This window comes from Onychostoma macrolepis, chromosome 01 (genome assembly GCF_012432095.1).
Source record: "Onychostoma macrolepis isolate SWU-2019 chromosome 01, ASM1243209v1, whole genome shotgun sequence".
Taxonomy (NCBI): domain Eukaryota; kingdom Metazoa; phylum Chordata; class Actinopteri; order Cypriniformes; family Cyprinidae; genus Onychostoma; species Onychostoma macrolepis.
In genome coordinates, this window is record NC_081155.1 from 7,900,452 (window position 1) to 7,922,272 (window position 21,821).

The following is a 21,821-nucleotide window of genomic DNA, read 5'->3' on the forward strand; positions in this document are numbered from 1 at the left end:
CTGATAGGGAATTACCTATGATTAAATTAAGGTGATACTATTAGATATTCAAGTATAATATGCCTGCTAGAAAGCAAACGTCATGTTTATATGAAAATGCACTGACAAGGAACTGCATATGTAAGTTTTTCCATGCATTCATCTGAATTTGAATTTGAGAAGGAAACAGTGAGCTTGAGCATGTATTTCCTTGTCAGAATGATGATTTGTTAACTTCTCTATAAACATCTCAACACACAAATATTTTAATAGTTAAGCAGTCAGTTGTGTCGGTGAGGGTCACTGTATTTCAGCTCATATCAGGTAAGATCTTTCTGCTTATGATGATGAACAAACATTCTCTGTAAATCAAACACACTGCAGCATGTGTCGATGTGTGATCACGGACTGTGATTTGAGTAATTTGTACTCACCATAAGTCCTTTAAATCGCTTCTGTCACCTGTAATATCCAGTGTTGGCAAAATGTACTTTTAAAAGTAGGGCATTTCAATATTTCAACACTACATAAAAAGGTTAATTACGTTACTTAGTTACTTTTTATGTAAAGAAATGCATTACTTTAGTTAGTTTTGCATTACTTTGTCACCTGGGCTGGGTTTATTTTATTATTTATGTATTTTTATTTATTTGTTTTACCAAAGGAAGCACATCTGTCTCTGCACTTTCTCCCAGTTTCTACAAACATGAGGACTGGCGATATGTCAGTGAATAAATGGCAAAAAAAAGTAACTTGTGTTACTCATTTGAAAAAGAATCTCAGATATGTCATTGTAAATTTAAAATGAATAGATAATAATTAATTGAAAAAAGTAATCTAATTACATAACTAACTTTACTTGTGATGCATTACTCCCAGCACTGGTAGTATCTATAAGATAATCCTTCCATCCTTTATTTAATTATGCTTTGTCAATAAATTATTCATATTCTGAATTTATAAATCATTTTTGTGGAATTGTTGGACAAAAAGAGGAAACAAACAGAAGTCAAAAGCAAATCTAAATTGTTTTGTTTTTACCCCTCTGATCTGGCTTTTAGATGAAGATAAAAACACCCAATTGTCAACTGACAATGGCTTCCTTTCAGACAGGTGAGTGTGTATGTATTTATTTAGTGATTGATTGATTGATTGATTGTCACGATTAGCATGCAATGGTTGGTTCACACTGAACCAAAAATATTTATGAGAAAAATTGTGGTCAGATGATGACTGTAGTATTTTATTTCTTCATATTTAATGACAGGTTTTATAAGAGCACCGATCTCTGTTATGCTGTGTAAGTATAACCTGTGAGTTTTTCTTCTTACTTTTTTGCTAAAAATATATGTGCTACTCATGTGTCACAAACATTTGTATGTTCATCCTGTTTGCGAGGAGCAAACCTGTATATTTAACATGCAAAGTATGCTATTTATTTATGTTTTACTTACAGTAACTTAACTGATATTTTGTTCTGGACATCTCTTTCCTGTCCATTAGTGAACAGACAGCAGTTAGTTTGTTTAGCATATGGATTTTTATTTATTTTTTCTTCATGCCTTAAAATGGCTGGATAAAACTCTATAGCCTTACCTCATTTACTTTAATCATTTAATGCTGCTTTCATTCAGATGCATGGACTGTAACATTAATGTGATGAACAGCCAAGAGTTGAGATGTAATAGTTCACCTTATTTATTTATTATTCACACACACACACACACACCCTCATGTCCTTCCAAACTTAAGTGTCTTTATCTTGATCATGCTTTATAATGACTGTAGTTAGAAACTGAAGCTATCAGATAAATAGATAGATTGATAGCTTCAGTTTATAATCATGCCAGTAATACTTCATAAGACGTCATCTGAAGTTATGCAGAAACTTAAGAAATTTAATTCATTAATATATCCCTCCTCTGAAGCTCTGAAGTAGACTAAAAACAAGTTGTAGGACTCTAATAGTGCATTGACTGCATGTGATGTCAGTGATGTCAGTGATGTTTCCCTTAAACTAAAAGCCTGCCATGCTGTTTTTGGTCATTGTTTTATGTTTTTGGTCAGTTGTCTACTATACGTCGTATGCTCCCTTTCTACACTGTAAAAAATTGTGCCGTTAAATAACAGTAATGTACTGGCAGCAGAGTTGCCAGTAATGTACTGTTAATTTACAGCCCTCTACTGTTAATTTACAGCCCTTAATTTTTACAGCATGTTACTGTTATTCTACCATGGAAATTAACTCTGCTCCAATTGGTTCAAACAGTTCGAGTTTAAAATATTGGTATTCATATGGCGTTAGTATTGTGAACTTATATCACTTAAGTCCACTGAGAATAAATATTTCTCAGTATAAAACTGCAAACACCTTAAATAACTAAAAACATGTCTTTAACTCAAATCGTTGCAGCTCATAATCCGCTATAATACACAGGCATGTGTTGAAGTACTTAAAATGATCATCGCTGCTTAAAAACTTATTGACTTAAAAAAAACAAAGCAGCAGAACATCAGTGTTTGTGGTTCATCATTGACTGAAGCACAGGCTCTACTCTCCAGCACAATGGTGACCCACAAAACAACATTAAACTAACAGATCTCTCTTGTACAAAAACACATTAAAACAGTTCAGTTTAATATTTACTCTCCTTATCCGTTCATGACTTTGCATGACTGTTTTCTGTGGACCTTCACTAATATTTCAGTAAAAATAACTTTTTTCGTTTGGTTAATCTGACTGTTACATTTTACAGTAAATTGCTGGTTTTTCCTTGAAATAACGGTAATCTACTGGCAGCACGGTTGCCAGTAAGTAACTGTTTTTCTACAGTTTGTTGCCGAAAATTAATTACAGTTTATTGCTGTTAAATTACATTTCATGCAGTTTTTTTTCTTCTTACATCTTTAACCCTTCAAACCCCACAACAAAATCCTCAGTTTTAAATGAACACTTATAATGTGTGCACACTACAGAGTGTTAGAGTAACACTGAATCAGTGCTGAAGTTAATGAGATAATTCTGTGATTAATTAAGTGATGATTGTGCATTAGTGATGAACAGATGCTGTTAACAAGCAGAATCACTGAATGAAAGAGAAACACAAGAACTACAACTGACTTCAGCCACAGCCTTAGATGAAATAAACTGAAAGAAAGACATTAAACCTCTCAAGATCTGATTAAACAGCTCCTAAATCAGCATTACTTCACAAATTACTAACCAGACTGATGATATTTCTGTCAGACGTTCACAGAAATGCAAGTTGTTGTTGGGTTTTTTTAACTACCATGATGGAGATCATTGTTAGCTTTAGTTGGGCTCTTGAACCTTGACTTCTTAACATCAGCTTGTCTTTGGCTGTTGTAAACATGTGTTTTAAAACACAGTTGTTATAGCAAAAATAACCAAAGCAAAATCTGTAATATTGTTAGTTGTGTTTTGTTAATGACTGAACCATCATCAAGCATTATATTTTTTTTCTCCAGTGTCTCTTCTGTTATCAAAGTGATGATGTAATAACAGCCTGCTCATTCTTTTGCTCTAGCTTATGTATGATTGTTAAAAACATTACTGACAATTTATAAAAAAAAAAAAAAAAGCTCTGAAGTGCTATGAAACACACACCTCAAGAATCAGCGTATGAATCTCAACAGTGGTGACTATCAACCAAAATAAATAAACAGATCAACTCTGAACATCACAAAACATGCTAATATAACTCAACACAAAAAACAAAAGCAATTATAAAATCAAATATAAAGAATTAGAGAAAATAAGAGGACAATTCAGTGGCATAATTTATTCATGTTGCAATGCATGCTGGGAGTCATGTGTGAGTTTTGTACTGTGCTGGTACCCAGCATGCATTGCAGCATGAAGATTTTGACTCACCATTGTTGAGATTCATATGCTGATTCTTGATGTCTGTAAGGGTCTTAATTATGCAGTAGTACTGAAGGTTTTGTGCACAAGATGTTTTATGATTTTTCATAGTTGACTGTTTTGTCGTATCGTAGCACATATCAGAACATGAAACTAATAATAAAAAAGCCACAACACTTCATTAAAGACAGAATAAGGTCAGAGAAGTGGGCAGCTTCATGATGATTACAACACAAACACATTTACTTACATTTTTTTTTTTTAGCTTTTGTTGTTATAACATATGCTTCTTACTAACACAATTATAACAACCAAAAAAATATTACCCAGAATTCATTATTTTTTAACGGAATTTTATTGTTGTAATGAAAAAACAGGATGTTACTGTCAGAATATGGCCGTTTTTTTACAGCAATTTTTTACAGTGTAATGTTGATAATTCATTTGTATCATTATCATTTTTTCAGATGTCTTGGCCTGTGTAACTGTCACGCAAGAGACAACCACATTTGGTAATGTATTGTGCTGTGATGTTTTTACTGTAAATGTGCAGATACTGCATGTGTATTAGAATATAAATCAACACGTTTCTGGTGATTTCAGTAATACTGTCTGTATTTCTGAAGGATACTGTATGTGAACGACTGCTAGTAATGTTCATGAACTATATAACTCAAGTAATTACGTTAATGCTAAATAAGAAGATATATAAATTCCTCCATAACAGCTAATCTGTCTGACCCCTGCTACAACTACGCTGTGCTGGACCAACCATGGAGAGACATCAGTAATATACCCTTTTCAGTCTATAAGTGTGACGTCTCAGTCGCCTGGAGCGGCTGGTATCGTCTCTTCGTTAATGGTCTGAGTGCTCACATCCCAGACACGTGTGTTGAATATGGTCACTGTGGCACTTATGCCTCACTGTGGATACCTCATGGACACCCAACAGTTGAGGATGGAGTCGTCACTCGAGAGGCCTGCTCTCAGTGGGGTGATTTCTGCTGCTATATCAGGTCTTTTCCCATCAAAGTCAAAGCCTGTCCAGACAATTATTATGTGTATGAGCTGGTTAGTCCAACTGTCTGCAATGCAGCCTACTGTGCAGGTGATTATATTCACATGAGCTCTTTCTACACCTTCATGATGTTTGTGTCTCTGTTCATTAATCACTATTGATCCACACTTTCAGATGTTAGCAGCATTAACACCAGCTCTACAGCCATCACACCAGCGACCATCTCAACTGGTAATGCAGCACACTATTGGCTTATTTTGCGGCCTGATGTATGTGATGATCTGTGTTATAGAATATATATTGGGAGGGGTTTGCTTGTCAAGTGAATCAAATATGAGTCAAGGAAGCAAGCTAGAAAGACAATAGTGTCATTATTCAGCTCATATCCCTTCAGGGTTGGATTAAATTCAGCTCAGTATAATATATGCAAAGTTCACCATTTATGAAACAAGCAATAAAGTAGCTCTATGGAATTAATTATTCAGCTCAATTCACTTTGAGTTTTGTTCTCATCCAATACTTCTGTCAGTTGGTGAAGATGTTAGAAATTTTTTTAGGAACTACTTCTATTGAAAACCACAGTTTCTGATGACACATCCAGACCACGTGAAATTATCATTTTAAAATAAGTAAATTTAGGACAGGTGTTCAAACACTGATATGCACAGATTCTGAGTATGGGACACCATACTTGGCTACATATCACTTTCACTTTCTTCTTCTTCTCCTGAGCTTTACAGCAGTTGGCATTCAAAAAGTTGCATTACTGCATCCACTGTCTAACTTTAACTTAGTACATATTAGTTAAATTTGTCCTTACATTCCAGTCCTCCTTAGGAAATTAAACAAATGTTTTCTTTCTTGGTCACTATTCCCACATTGTGTGTATATATATATATATATATAATTTAATTTTTATTTTATTTTTTTTGCATCATACTCTACTACCTGAACACATCCTCCTTTTTCTGGCATATAGAAGTCTCCAACCTTACACATACTACCTAGCACCATTTTTAACAATCTTATATACTTATTTTCATAACAGTTTATCCCTCTGTTGACTCCTGCAACAACTACACTGTGTTGGACGAACCATGGAGAGCCAACAGCAGTCACCAATCAAACTCCTACAAGTGTGACCGGTGTATCACCTGGAGCGGCTGGTATCGTCTCTTCATTAACGGTGTGAGCACTCAGATCCCAGACATGTGTGTTGAAATCTATAGCTGTGGTGCCCAAATGCCACTGTGGATTCGTGGTGGACACCCAACAGTTGAGGATGGAGTCGTCACTCGAGATGTCTGCAGTCACTGGAACAATTACTGCTGCTATTACGGGTCTTACCCCATTAAAGTCAAAGCCTGTCCAGGCAATTATTATGTCTATGAGTTGGTTAGACCAACTATCTACCCAGCAGCATACTGTGCAGGTGATTATAATTATATATATATATATATATATATATATATATATATATATATAATAGTTCTGTCTTTGTTCATTGGTATTTATCAGCCATTGTTCTTTTCATTTGTTACTAACATCAGTGTCACTTTTTCAACAGTCGCACCAGAGACGAGCTCAGCTGGTAATGTAGTCTGATGTTTCCTCTGTTGATTGTGTTTTGACAGAATATTTGTGGATCTGTTGAACTGAACAGGTGTGTGAGTGTGTTTATGCCTGTAAATAAAGATGAGGGATGTGAAATTTACTTCACTATTCACCCACTCTTTCAGATGTTAGCAGCATTAATGGCAGTGAACGTCGACATTCTTCAAGCTCTAAAAAGGGCTGTAAAAACATCACTTCATCCACAGAGCAGACATTTTTTTCATGAGCTTCAGTGCACAAATCATAAGTTTATTAATATTAAGAGAATTTATATTTGCTCAGTTTCCATATGGTTGACTGTGAGGAGATTGAGTGTTAGTCACCTTTAGAATTTAGTTTCGTGTTTTTTTCACAGTAAAACTACAAAAACATGTTTGTTCCACACACTCATGGCTACATTCATTGATTTCTGTCATTGCAGGTATAAATATAACACTGCAGGAAGGATGCACTGTAAGTTGAGTTTCTGAAGTTAAAGTTTTAGTGTTGGATTTAATAATAGTCCAAAGAGCATTGCAATAAGATGTTGCAGATATGAAAAAAATATATATAAATGTGCTTTTCTATTTATTGCTGATGGTTACATGTGCTTGCTTTTGTTTGCTATTAACATTGTAAAATATGATTAAAATCACAGTCTGTTTTATTTAGCATATAAAGCTGAATTGTGATTTCAGAGTCAGACTGGAGGATGTTTGCAAAATATTCTTGAACAGATAGAGAACTTCACAGCTCAAGTGCTTCCTTTGGATGTAAGTCTTCATTTAAAAAAAAAAAAAAAAAAATCAAATCTGTGTTACATAATGATTGCCATAGCAGTATGGACTTATTTTTCTAATCAATAACTTAGACTGTGGAAAACATTTTGAATATGGTATTCAACGCTTCAGAGAAAATTGTAGAGTCATCAGCAGCAGCAAACTCAACTGAACTAGCCTCCTATGGAAACCGCATGTTAAAAGCCAACGAGAAACTCATTTCTACATTAGTGAAGCCGACAGACACAAGTGGCAATGTCAGTTTTATTCTTGCTGCTGTAGGTAAGTGGAGACACAATTATTATTAATGAGGAAATGCAGATTACATATGCATGTCAGTGACTTTGTTTAGTCTAGAGAGCAGCAGTGGGTTAAACAGCAACAAATTACGCTACAGTAGCTATTTAATTGTTTTCCCTTAAGAGTGGGCGCAGCCTTTTGTAAATTGTATGGGTCTGGCTTCCGGTCTCATCCACATCCAGCTATTTTTACTTGTTCAAATGTACAAAACTATGGTGGCCGAGAGAGCTCAACTGAAAAATAGAAAAGAAAAAAAAAAACACCTGCAAATTAAGAAAACAACTTCGTCAATTTTTCAACACATGCACTGCAAATGCTCACAACACAACCAAATAAAGAAACACTGCAAATACTCACAGCATAACCAAACAAAGAAACATGCTGCAAATAAAATTCTTTATTTGGTTGTGTTGTGAGCATTTGTAGTGTGTTTCTTTATTTGTTTGTGTTGTGAGCATTTGCAGCACCTGCTGTCAAATTGATGAAGATGTTTTCTTGATTTGCTGCAGCTTTTTCTATTTGCATGTGTTTTCTGAAGTTGCAGAGCGTTGAACTCTCTCGGCCACCGTACAAAATAACTAATTTTGCTGCTTGATGTTGCAAATTGGTGTCCTTACCATTTTCTTTGATGTATTATCGTAATTATGAGCATACTGGTTTGTAGTGCAAACAGTTGTACCGTTACTGCACGTTGTTATCCTTTCTGTTATTTCCCTATAGCAGCTAATGAATCTGAAGTCTCGCCAATAGGCTTACTTCCATGTTGAAGAATAAGGTGGATAAGAGAGCAGGAAACCCAGTTAACACGTGAGATCATGTGATGATCACAGTGACATCACACTATTCTCATATGGTGACAGTGTGAGTAATATGTGAGCTCATTGTGAATTCGAAATGTTGAGCAGGTTGAGAGGAGGCAGTTCAAATATCAGTCACCGGGGGACATTCTACTTCCTGTTTCTCAACACTATCACAGAGATATCACAGTGCTCTCACATGATGAGCTCACAGTTTGAGTGCACACCCAGCCAACAGATGTATGTAATAAGAACGTTCGCCAATCATACTACTGACTTCCAGCTACAGACGTAGATGAAATCAACTGAAATAAAAGACATTAAATATCTCATGATCTCAGCAAAGAATGATTAAACATCTACACAAACAGCATCACCAGCTTCAGACATTACTAACCACACTTTATTTTTGTCAGACATCTACAAAAGCGCTTATTGAGAATTAACAGAGATTTAGATGTTTTATGAATCTCAACAATGGTGACAATCAAAAGCTTCATGCTGCAATGCATGCTGGGTACCTGGTCTCTGTGCAGTGAGTGCACTTTGACCTCCCATTAGTATGAGCACACATTGAGGGCGCTGTGAAGTTACACTTTTACCTCACTTTTACCTCACATTGTGACCTCATCACGAGTATCCTGTGAGCTCATGGTGACATCACTGTGAGATCAAATTGTTGACTGGGAACACTGCCTGTATCTTTGGTTGTGAATGTCACCAGTGCGATTTATGGTGGTAATAAATTACAGTGTTTGATTTTAAGGACATTCTGGACATTTAATTTTGGAAGCAAAACAAGTTGAGCATTGGAGTATACAGTATACTCCAGATGACCTAATTGTTAATAGTGCTTTCATTTACATTTATGCAGTTAGCAGGTTAAAAGTAAACCTAAAGGGTTTAAACTACATCAGAGATGAAAACCCAACAATACTAAATAGTTTTCTTTGTCTTGCAAATTGAATGATTGAATTAGCCTTTCATAAAAAGTACTATATACTGTATATATATATATATATATATATATATATATATATATATATATATATATATAAATAACTTTAGCACATAACTGTTTGTTTAATCAGAGGGTCAAGTCATCATGGTTGGACCACAGTTCACCTTAGAGAAAATCCCTCGACTTGACACATCAAATTCTTCTGTGGACATTGATCTCATTGGGATTGCCAGGAACAACATTGAAAGTATGTCAAATGTCTCAGTGTGTGAAGGAAAAAAAGAGAGATGTCATACCATCACCACAAAACCACATTTGCTTACTTTTTTTTGATTGTTTTACATAGTATTGCATGTACTGTAGTTTCTGTTTCTGTCACACAGGATCAGCTGCTGTGGCTTTCATGAGCTACAACACGATGGAGAATCTACTGAAGCCAGACTTCTTCAACACATCAAACAACATGACTAAAACCATGATGTCCACTGTGATCTCAGCTACTCTTCCCAAAACTACCAACACTAAACTCACCAAACCAGTCAACTTCACCTTCAGACACATCAGAGTGAGAGACTGAAATGTGTTTTTGTCAAACCTGAAAACTGATGAACATCTGAAAACATCTCATATTCAATGTTCTGATATTGTTCTTCTTCTTGCAGGAGTTAGATCCCAATGGTTCTCTGTCCTGTGTGTACTGGAATATCAGCGAGTGGATTGTAGATGGTTGTTCTGTTTTAAAGACCAACAGCAGTTACACTGTGTGTTCCTGTGTTCATCTGTCCACATTCGCTCTCATCATGCAAACCAGCCGCCCACCAGAGGTACAGAACATTTCTAGTGAACACTGAAGAGCAGCACAGATGTGGCACTCGTGTTCTCTGACATGTTTTCTCAGAGCGACTCACTGCTGGAGCTGTTGAATTCGGTGTGTGTGATCGTGGGGCTGGTGTTCTTCAGTTTGGCCCTGATGACCTTTGCCCTTTGTCAGTGGAGGCCTGGAGTGAATAATGTGGCTCGAATCAACATCTGCATCAGTCTTCTGCTGGCTCACCTTCTGTTCCTGCTCACACAGCGGTTCCTGAGCCTCATACGGCCTCAGCAGGTGAGAATGATGAAGGAGCCCTACAGCTCAGCACAACCTCACTGAGAATCATCATAACCGTCTCTCATGGTCTCCAGGTGTTGTGTGCCGTAATCTCAGGCCTTCTGCACTTCCTCTTTCTCTCCGGCTTTGTGTGGATGTTCATTGAAGCTGTGCTGCTCTTCATCTGTGTGAAGAACCTATCACAGATCAGCTCCAAAAAAAGGGAGGTGCTTAGCAGTGGATTCCTGTGTGTGATTGGATATGTGGTTGCTCTGGTTGTGGTGTGTGTGTCTGTCGGTCTGGTTCCTGAAGGCTACGGCAGTGAACAGTGAGTTGTTGTTGTTCTTAAGTTAATTTGATTAGAAGGAAATAAAGCAGCTCTGGGATTTTGTGACATTTCTGTTATCTGATAAAATATACACACAGGATGTATCAGCATCATACACAAGGTTCAAATCTATAATTTTTCACCAGTCAGCACCTGAAATAATAATTTCTGAAAAAACTAATTGTTGTTATATTGATTTTTTTCCCTAAAAAGCTGCTGGATTAAAATGGATAAAGGCTTCATCTGGAGTTTTCTGGGTCCTGTTTGCGTCATACTAGTGGTAAACATTTCTTATTCCTCAAATGACTTTTATTTATATTAAAAGGAAAATGCTATGGTTAATAATGCAATCTCGGTTCCCTGAGATAAGAGAACAAGCATTGCGTTGAACGCTTATGGGTTGAACTCCTGTTTACTCTGAATACTGCAGCCTGATTTGTTCACGTTTGTGTAGCTGCACGAACAAATGGCACTTCAGCCTGCCAAAAGGGGTGAAGCCGACTGTTAAAGGTAATTAGTGTTTGCTTTAGTTGGCCTCTTGACTTTATAACATTATATTTCTGGGCTAAAAAAGAGACTGCAACCAGTTGATATTGGTTTGTTATTGATGATAACAGCGCAATCATCACCTAGATTCAGTTTTTGTGATGTGTTATTAATCTAAAGTTTTTAATCATAATAGCTCTGTGATTACACAATGTATCCAACAGTGTCATAATAATTTATGAAGGATTTTAAAAGCATGATAAATCACAGACATTTTGAACTACTGTGTCAACTAAAAAAAAAAAAAAAAAAAAAGAGAGACATTAAAAATCAGTGTATGAATCTCAACAATGAATCTGTTATACTGTATATGTCGGCTCTGAGTGTCATTTGGTCAAAATCTTTTGACGGAGCATGGCATGGAACTAAGGTTCCATTAGTAAACGGAGCGTTCCCTTTTAAACAATCTCTCGCATTGTGTTGCTCCAGCGCACCTATAATGAGGGCTCCTACAAGCATGAGCCAGTTATGAGACCCAAACCACCCTGCTGGGGTCTAACATAAGACCTTCTCCGCTTATACAGGAGATTACATAAAATAGACAGACAAAATCTGTGCCTGAAGGGCAGGGATTTTCAAGTTATAAAATCTGTTGAAAGGCAGACGACGAAGACCAGCTGGCAGCTACAAAAATACCACCAATAGAAATTCCACTGGACCATGCCCAGGAGGAGACCATTCCTCTGGTGGAATGGGCCCCCACTCTGATAGGACGCTGTAAGCCTACAGAGGCATAAGCCAGGGCGATAGCGTCAACTATCCAGTGTTCCATTTTCTTCCCACGGAAAGGGCAACCCAGTGTACAAAGGATATTACTCGGTATTCCACATGTGTTTGTTTATTTATTTATTTATTTTTTTGTTTGTTTTCACAAAGGATAACCAGGTAATAAACCTGAAAAACAGGAAATGCAACATTTAAATTTTCATACATACTACAAACAGCCCCAGTTCATTACCTCAATAAATATAAGCAACAATAAATAACATTAGTCAAAAATACAAATATAATAATATTAAATGATAATAATAATAATAATAATAATCATCATCATTACTTCATAATTTGTTTGTATGTACACGCTTCACACTTCAAACATAAAGCTAAAGAAAGTAAACATAATACAACAACATAGCATGGCGACAGCAGACAACATGAATCATAAAGCAGACAAGAAAACATTTGAAATTAAGAGAGCTTACCAAGTGGCTGCACACCGGGTTGAAAGTCATTACAAATTAAATGAATCTCCCACTTCCTTTTTATAGTAAACACCGGTCACATGTTTCTCACAGGACACTCCTCTTAAAGGGGCACTACACTATAAACTGCTATTTGCAACATGTATACAATTTTTATACATTGATAAACATTGGATTAAACAAAAATCTCACAAATGACCGAACTCCGCAGAAAACACAACATCCAGCGAGATAGTCTCTGCTTTGTTGACTGGCAGCCTTTTATAGCGGCCTCTGAAGCAAACAAAGAGCTGCTCTGAAAGCTGTAAGTGGCTAGATTGCTCTGCATACACCCCAAGAGCCTAAACCATACAGAGTTCGTGTGGACCATGCTTGTCCTCTGAATTATGAAGAGGGTAATGACCTGTGCTCTGAACACATGGAGTGTGGAGTGGAGAGCACCTTGAGCAAATAGCTGTGTCTTGGTCTGAGGACGACTCTACAGTCATTAGGCCCAAACTCAAGGCATGGAGCACTGAATGACAGTGCTTGTAAATCGCCCACTCGCTTGATTGACGCTAAAGCCAGAAGGAGGGTGGTCTTAAGTGACAGGGGCTGGAAGTCAGCCGACTGGAGCGGCTCAAAAGGAGAGACTCGCAGGGCTCTAAGGACTATAGATTAGTCCCAAGCTGGCATAGTATGAGGAAGAAGTGGATTAATGACAAGGTAATTTTTGCCGACTGACTGTCTAGCTATGAGATTGCAATTTGCCACTATGGCTGCCACATAGACTTTGAGCTTGAAAGGGGTGCTTGAGAGAGCAGGTCCTTCCTCAATGGAATTGGCCAAAGGTCTGCCACTAGCAGCTGGATTAACTCAGGGAACCTCGTCCACCAGAGTGGGGCCAGTAGGAGGGCCATGCACCTGACTTCCTTGACCCAACTGATGACCTCAGGAAGCAGGGCAATTGGAGGGAAGGCATAGTGGCAAGCGCTGGGCCAATCATGGGCCAGAGCATCTCAGTCTCTCTAGAAAAATATTGGGCAGTGAGAGTTATCTTCTGAGGCAAAGAGGTCTACCTCTGCCCTCCTGAAGATAGACCAGATTGTTTGAACCACTTGGAGATATAGTCTCCATTCTCCTGGAGCTATATTGTCCTTGGACAGCATGTCCGTTCCTTGGTTCAGTCTGCCCAGCATGTGAGTTGCTCTCACTGAGAGTAGATTGCCCTGTGCCCATAAGAGGAGGTGTCTCACCATCCTGTAAAGGGAATGTGACCTGACACTGCCTTGGTATTTATTTGTTATTTGCTGGGGGCAATCGTGGCCTAATAGGTAAAGAGTCAGACTTGTAACCCAAAGGTTGCTGGTTTTAGTCTCCGGTACCTGCAGGGATTGTAGGTGGGGAGATTAAATGTACAGCATTGTCTTCCACATTCAGTACCACAACTGAGTTGAAACCTTTGAGCAAGGCACGGAGCCCCCAACTGCTCCGTGGGTGCCGCAGCAAAAATGCCTGCCACTGCTCTGGGTGTGTGCTCATAGAGTGTTTTTGTTCACTATAACTGTTGTGTGTGTGTGAACTTGGATGGGTAAAATTCAGAGCACAAATTCGCTCAGGGCTGACTTATATAGAAGTCAGCTCCACCCCTTTCTGAAGTGACAATTGTTTGTGCAGCTACACGAACATGAAAATAAATCAGGCTTCAGTATTCAGAGTAAACAGGAGTTTACCCCATAAGCATTCAACGCAATGGGAGAGACCAACTGTAAGGGAGCAAGGTGATTAATTACTCTTCTACTTTGCAGTTAAACACGATTCTCTTCATCAAGATCTTCAGCCGTCTGAGCTCAACTCTCACAAATCTCAATGCTGAAGTTTCAATGATGAAACAAGCCAAGTAACATTATCATTTAATCACTCTATAGGAAACCACATAGTCAGTAAAGACACATAAACTCTCTCTCTTTCCCTGTTTATTGGCAGGATAATGGTGTTTAAAACACTGGCTCAGTTTGTGGTTCTTGGTTGCTCCTGGATTCTGGGTTTTTTCACTAATGGCAGTAAGGTGCTGGAGATCCTGTTCCTGATCTTGAACTCCCAGCAGGGAACCTTCATCTTCTTGATCTATTGTGTCCTCAATAATGAGGTGAGACTTTAATTAATTTACATGCACTGTAAAACATTTCAAGCGGTTTCAACAAATTATTATTTAGTAACTAGTTCCACTGAATTTTTTACATTCAGTAAATTTCTGACTTCAAAGTGTTATCTGAATTGCTATTTTTTAGTTGGCTCAACCTTTACTGAACTAGTTTGATAGTCCATTCAACAAAAATGTGTTAATTGGTCAAACATTTAGAAGACCACAGCAAGTTATGTCAATTAAAATCTAACCATTTACTCCATGTGTTTTATATGTTACCTCAACTAAGATTTATTATTTGGCAATTATCATAATAAATACACCTATTTTTATAGTTTAACAAAATGCTAAAAAATGATTAACTGGTGTTTATCAATGACTAAAAACACACACATTACAACACATAATAGCCTTTAATTAATAACAATCTCCATATATATTTTTTTTCATACAGACTAAACATACAGGAATTAATTTAAAAAAAGTCACCTACATATCGGACGGCCTAAGGGTCAGTAAATTACTAGCATATTTACATTTTTGGGTGAACTAACCCTTTAAAGCTCCAGTTGACATACAAACCTGATTCCAAAAAAGTTGGGACACTGTACAAATTGTGAATAAAAAAGGAATGCAATAATTTACAAATCTCATAAACTTATATTTTATTCACAATAGAATATAGATAACATATCAAATGTTGAAAGTGAGACATTTTGAAATTGCATGCCAAATATTGGCTCATTTTGGATTTCATGAGAGCTACACATTCCAAAAAAGTTGGGACAGGTAGCAATAAGAGGCCGGAAAAGTTAAATGTACATATAAGGAACAGCTGGAGGACCGATTTGCAACTTATTAGGTCAACTGGTAACATGATTGGGTATAAAAAGAGCCTCTCAGAGTGGCAGTGTCTCTCAGAAGTCAAGATGGGAAGAGGATCACCAATTCCCCCAATGCTGCGGCGAAAAATAGTGGAGCAATATCAGAAAGGAGTTTCTCAGAGAAAAATTGCAAAGAGTTTGAAGTTATCATCATCTACAGTGCATAATATCATCCAAAGATTCAGAGAATCTGGAACAATCTCTGTGTGTGAGGGTCAAGGCCGGAAAACCATACTGGATGCCCGTGATCTTCGGGCACTTGGACAGCACTGCATCACATACAGGAATGCTACTGTAATGGAAATCACAACATGGGCTCAGGAATACTTCCAGAAAACATTGTCGGTGAACACAATCCACCATGCCATTCGCCGTTGCCGGCTAAAACTCTATAGGTCAAAAAAGAAGCCATATCTAAACATGATCCAGAAGCGCAGGCGTTTTCTCTGGGCCAAGGCTCATTTAAAATGGACTGTGGCAAAGTGGAAAACTGTTCTGTGGTCAGACGAATCAAAATTTGAAGTTCTTTTTGGAAAACTGGGACGCCATGTCATCCGGACTAAAGAGGACAAGGACAACCCAAGTTGTTATCAGCACTCAGTTCAGAAGCCTGCATCTCTGATGGTATGTGGGGTTGCATGAGTGCGTGTGGCATGGGCAGCTTACACATCTGGAAAGGCACCATCAATGCTGAAAGGTATATCCAAGTTCTAGAACAACATATGCTCCCATCCAGACGTCGTCTCTTTCAGGGAAGACCTTGCATTTTACAACATGACAATGCCAGACCACATACTGCATCAATTACAACATCATGGCTGCGTAGAAGAAGGATCCGGGTACTGAAATGGCCAGCCTGCAGTCCACATCTTTCACCCATATAAAACATTTGGCGCATCATAAAGAGAAAATATGCGACAAAGAAGACCTAAGACAGTTGAGCAACTAGAAGCCTGTATTAGACAAGAATGGGACAACATTCCTATTCCTAAACTTGAGCAACTTGTCTCCTCAGTCGCCAGACCTTTGCAGACTGTTATAAAAAGAAGAGGGGATGCCACACAGTGGTAAACATGGCCTTGTCCCAACTTTTTTGAGATGTGTTGATGCCATGAAATTTAAAATCAACTTATTTTTCCCTTAAAATGATACATTTTCTCAGTTTAAACATTTGATATGTCATCTATGTTGTATTCTGAATAAAATATTGAAATTTGAAACTTCCACATCATTGCATTCTGTTTTTATTCACAATTTGTACAGTGTCCCAACTTTTTTGGAATCGGGTTTGTACATTACATCATGTAATACAACTGCAAAATTCAGTTGAATTTAAACAGAAAAATGTTTAATGAACTAAGAGAAACTAAACAAGCTAAACAAAATGTTAGAAAACAAACATTTACAAATATTATTACTCATCACAATTACATCTTTAAAATTAGGCAGAAGTCAAAAAAAAAAAAAAAAAAAAAAGAAAAAGATGTTACAGTATATAAAATCAAATCAAGTCATCTTTATTTATATAGCGCTTTATACAATACTGATTTGTGTCAAAGCAGCTTTACAGTCAAACAGGAAAATAGATTGTCAATAATGCAAGAGTAATTTTTCCAGTTAAAGTCAGTTCATTGGTGATTCAGTGTTGACATCATCCAGTTCAGATCTCTTCCAATAATGTCTTTGCAATCAGCCAAGCTTCCCCCAAAAAAACAAAAACAAAAAACAAGCCAAAGGTGACAGCGGCAAGGACCCAAAACTCCATCGGTGACAGAAATTGGGTAGAAAACATTGGGAAAAACGAGGCTCAGTCAGGGGGCAGTTCTCCTCTGGCCAGATGAAACCAGCATGGTGTGGTTTAATTCTAGGCTGCAACACAGGTCAGATTGAGCAGAGGACTTGTCTGGTTCTTGTGGTCTTGTCCCGATGGCCAAAGAGGTCTTCGGAGGGGATCTGTCTCTGGAGCTCATCTAGCTGACGTGGTCTCCGCTGACATTCAGGGCTGTAGAGGTTGTCTCTAGGTGCTGACCCACCATCTGATCTGGAAACGGACTGGATCCGGGTGGCTACGGTGACCTCGGAATAATAATGAAACAGACTGATATTAGCGTAGATGCCACTGAGAATAGTAAAGCACATTATAATTGTAGTAAAAACTCAACACATTTACACATATTACCTGGAATGAAAACAATAAACCCCTCGTCTTCAAAGTCCACACAGTATGTAGTTTCAGTGGGGCGGTCTGGTCACGAGCCAGCGTTTGGTGCCTTGGAAGAACTGACTGGGTTGCATTTGAAATCTTGCAATGATGACAAAGCACCAATGAAACCTTTGGCCACACCCTGATGGAGAAAGAAAAGTACATTTTAAGTTCAAAAATTGAAATTATGCCTTTTAAATAATTTACAATGTAACAATATCAGTTAATTAAATTTGTGATGAAACAGAAGTTGCAACCCTTTGTTTATGCAACCCAAATCCATTCCACAATCCATTGCACAACAGGGAGCATTGATGCTGACTGGATTTGTAATAGAACATGTACATTTCATATTATAGGGCTAAGTTACCTTAAATAGCATAAAAATAATATCAAAATATAACGGTCCTGCCTGTTGTTGATAAATACCAATGGTGACGTTTTACAAATTGATTGATCAATTGTGGAGGGATGCTGAAAGCCGAGAGATAATGAAGGTAGGACGTGCTTGATTATTTATAGGGGTTCTCTCTTGCGCTGATTGGATAAATGGTGTAATTACTAATGATGAATTGGCTGTCTGTGCGTGCTCCTCCCGAAATTTGTTTCTAAAACATCACTTGTAAATTTTCGTTCGGAACGACGAACTTCTCTTCCGAAGCATTCAGGAGACCAGAAACACCATAACGTTAATCCGCCCATTTGAAAAGAGCGACATTTCTCCGTGGCTGGTTGCTAGTTATGTTTAATGTCATCTTTTTACTTCATGGGACAATTGCAAAAGTTTACACACGCAAAAATCCATTCAACACACTCATGTTAACTTCAAATGAGCACATTACTGTGGTTAACGTTAGTCATATTAAGCATAATAGCTTATAAAAGAGAGAAAGACCGTGCAATCTCTTCTTATCTGTTCACGTCACGGAAATACAAAAATATCATACAACATACCAAAATTAGCTCAAATTCATTATGGTAACACAGCCCTTGTTTAATCCATAAAACACTAAATGTCAAAAGTTACTTGTGGCATTCCCTTCACTTAAATTTTCCTCAGACATATCATACAACGCTTATTCAATGTTTTTATATATGTTGTAGGTTTGTGTATAAATATATTTGTCTTAAATAAAACATTTGCACATTTTTAATATATGTTTTGATAAATTCAGTTTAATGTTAAGTACAAATATTTATTCAGTGCCACTTACCTGATGCCTGAACTTGACATACACTTAAATATCCACTTTTCTTCTGATATACAACTCATAAAACACTTTCTAAATGTCCACTCAAAAAAATCAAATGTGTTACATGATTTTCTCGTTAAATTTTGTTAATTGGATTTTTTACAGTGTGTGTAATCTGGATATTTTTACTGTGGTCATCTTATTTTGGTAGTCCTTGACTTTTAAAGAGGAATGTCAGATGCAGTTTGTTTAAAGCAACACTATGTAACTTTTGGTGCTCTAGAAGTTAATAAACAGAACTGCACGCATCCCGCAGAAGAACATTCTAACCAGAGCTACTTCTCTAAGTTTATGTCAATGGCGATTCATGCAGGTATGTGTTACTCCGCAGTGGTGACGAACAGGCTACAATAGTCCAGATATAAGCACTTATTAGAAGTGTACTGTAGTAATTCGGGATAAGACAAAAAGGCGGTTTGGAAGATGTACTCGCTCATTATATTTTGCAAATTTTGAACACAGAAAAAGTTACACAGTGCTGCTTTAAACTGTTACTCTTTCATTTCCTTCCTGTGATAGAATATTCAAATTAGCCAAAAATCTCCAACAGTCAAAACCTCTAATTTAAAAATACAGAGAATGCCTTTGATCCCCAAGCTTTTAAAACTACTACTTTTTTTATGCCAGCATCAGAGTTATTCAGTGTCTCCCGAGACAGTAGGCTACATGGAAGAGAAGTAAAGCATGAATATTTACTCAGAGAGTACATCTAATCTCTAAAAGCCACTCTTACCTGTTTATTCTAAACAAACTCTATTCTGGTTCATGAGTTTCAGAGGTTAAACTGATCTTATGAAATCACTCAGCTCCTCTCGTCTCATTATTATCCAGGTCAGGCAGCAGTACAGGAAGTTCTTCAGATGTCTTTGCTGTGTCAAACAACACTGAGGACAACAGCATCATATTCAGGAAGTGATAAAAACTGCTCAAGTGCCATTAATATACAGCTGTTTTAATATAACAGAATCTATGTTTTTGGATGTTTAACACATTCTGGGGACACCTGAGACTTACATTTTGTGATGTTTCACTACTTAAAAGTTTAAAAGAGAACTAAAACAGCTTTGTTTGTTTGTTTGTTTAATTAGTTGAGGGTGAAAATCATAGTTTTATAGATTTCTCAAAATAATCACTATTAAAATAATAGCAATTTTTTTTTTTCAGGAATGAGGGACACAGGTTTTATTGATATTGTGAATTTACATATAAAACTAAACTATAAAAATAAGAAAAAATTAACAGCTAATGTCTTTAGTGTAAAATGAATCTGATACTTAGCTTGAATTTTATATTAAAACATGAATTGCATTTTGCTTTCGTTCATGTCACATTTGTGTTTTCCTGTATTATTTGAACTCATTAATGTTACAAAATTTTGAAGAGATGGAGCAACAGAGAGTGTGTGAATGTGAATTACTCGCAAATGTGCAGCTTTCCTGAAACTATTTTATTGATAGTAACTTGATCTTAAAAGTGTCATTGTGTGTGTGTGTGTGTGTGAGAGAGAGAGAGAGAGAGAGAGAGAGAGAGACTCAAATAATAATCCCCTTGCAAGAGATGTAACTCCTTCATAAATTATGAAAATCAGCTTAATTATATATATATATATATATATATATATATATATATATATATATATATATATATATATAATATAATATAATATAATAAATATATATAAATTAAAAGAAACTTATAATGAGTGAAACAAAAATATTATACGCATTATATTTGTAGCATTCACGGCTGAACAGATGGACTGATATTCTAAACCTACATATATGCTAACGACCCGCTAAACGTTAGTTAATAGCTTCAAAGGAGAAAGATAAAATAAACACTTCAAAGTCTCTCAAAGTTTACCACACAGCATGAAATTAAAACGGTACCTTGTTTGTGCCCTTCATCAGCCAAGAACTAAGAGGTAGGGAGAAACCTTTTAAACTTATATTTGCACAGACTCTACCCAAAAGTTCATCATCTTCATCTTCTTCTTCTTGTTCTTCTTCTTCTTTTTAATTGGCAGGAGACAACTACTTTTTAAGGTGCATAACCGCCACCTGCTGTACTGGAGTGTGGACCAGAGATGTATTTTTTCTTTAAAAAATAAAAAATAAATAAAATAAAAAAACCTACAATCTATTCATTAATCCAGACTCCTTCAGAAAAATAAATACAGCTTTATATGTCTGCCCATCATTTAATATATCCGTAAGACTTAATACATTCACCCCCATATTTCTTTAACTCATCTTTTAATCTTATTATTTGCATCTCATAATTAATGCAGTGACAAATAACATGCTCCACTGACTCATCTTCCATTCCACAATCACACAAACCTGAAGGATGCTTTTTCAATAAAAACATAGTTTTATTTAACCCAGTGTGACCTAACCTCATTCTAGACATTATAGTTTGCACTCTGGGACTTCTTCCGATTGATTTCATTTTTCCTGCTGCTTAATTGTCTAATCTTATATAAATGACGTCTTTTACTTTCTTCCTCCCATTGTTTCCGCCATGACTTTATTATATTAATATGTATTATTGCTTTCATTTCTGCTTCACAATATGGTACCTACATAATTATATCTTGCTTTAAAACTTATTTTATCAGTCTTCTTCTCTGATAACATTAATCAGAATGACGGCTCACGTAGAAAGTGTGCCAACATCATCTTCTTCTGTGAGTTTATTGGCGGGTTGAAAACTGGAACTGGAAAGGTGCATACCGCCACCTACTGTACTGGAGTGTGTTGAAGATGGAACACAAGGAAGATTTTCTGTATTCTGTTCTTTAGACTGCTATTTCTCAAGAACTTCATTAACGCTGTAATTAGTTTATTAAATTCTACTCCTGCCTTTAAAATATTATAT

The 21,821-nt window shown here is 36.7% G+C and overlaps 1 protein-coding gene and 1 long non-coding RNA gene across 2 annotated transcripts; one reads left to right on the top strand and one right to left on the bottom strand.

Annotated features, from left to right (window-relative positions):
• The first annotated feature begins 211 nt into the window (after positions 1 to 211).
• On the top strand, positions 212 to 20,271 carry LOC131536118 (adhesion G protein-coupled receptor E1-like). The gene is made up of 20 exons (XM_058768861.1): positions 212 to 303; positions 1,041 to 1,092; positions 1,247 to 1,279; positions 4,333 to 4,377; positions 4,593 to 4,973; positions 5,058 to 5,114; positions 5,932 to 6,315; positions 6,451 to 6,474; positions 6,919 to 6,950; positions 7,175 to 7,249; positions 7,348 to 7,537; positions 9,444 to 9,560; positions 9,697 to 9,878; positions 9,976 to 10,137; positions 10,212 to 10,418; positions 10,496 to 10,728; positions 10,942 to 11,008; positions 14,264 to 14,355; positions 14,442 to 14,604; positions 19,773 to 20,271. Exons 2-20 carry the CDS (start codon positions 1,041 to 1,043, stop codon positions 19,827 to 19,829), a joined length of 2,553 nt encoding a protein of 850 aa, XP_058624844.1. The 5' UTR covers positions 212 to 303; the 3' UTR covers positions 19,830 to 20,271.
• LOC131536188 (uncharacterized) lies at positions 16,330 to 21,326 on the bottom strand. Its single transcript, XR_009269881.1, has 3 exons — positions 20,831 to 21,326; positions 19,675 to 19,825; positions 16,330 to 17,830 (listed from the first exon to the last, which is right to left on the bottom strand). It is a non-coding gene; the product is annotated as an uncharacterized LOC131536188 (long non-coding RNA).
• Positions 21,327 to 21,821: the final 495 nt, after the last annotated feature.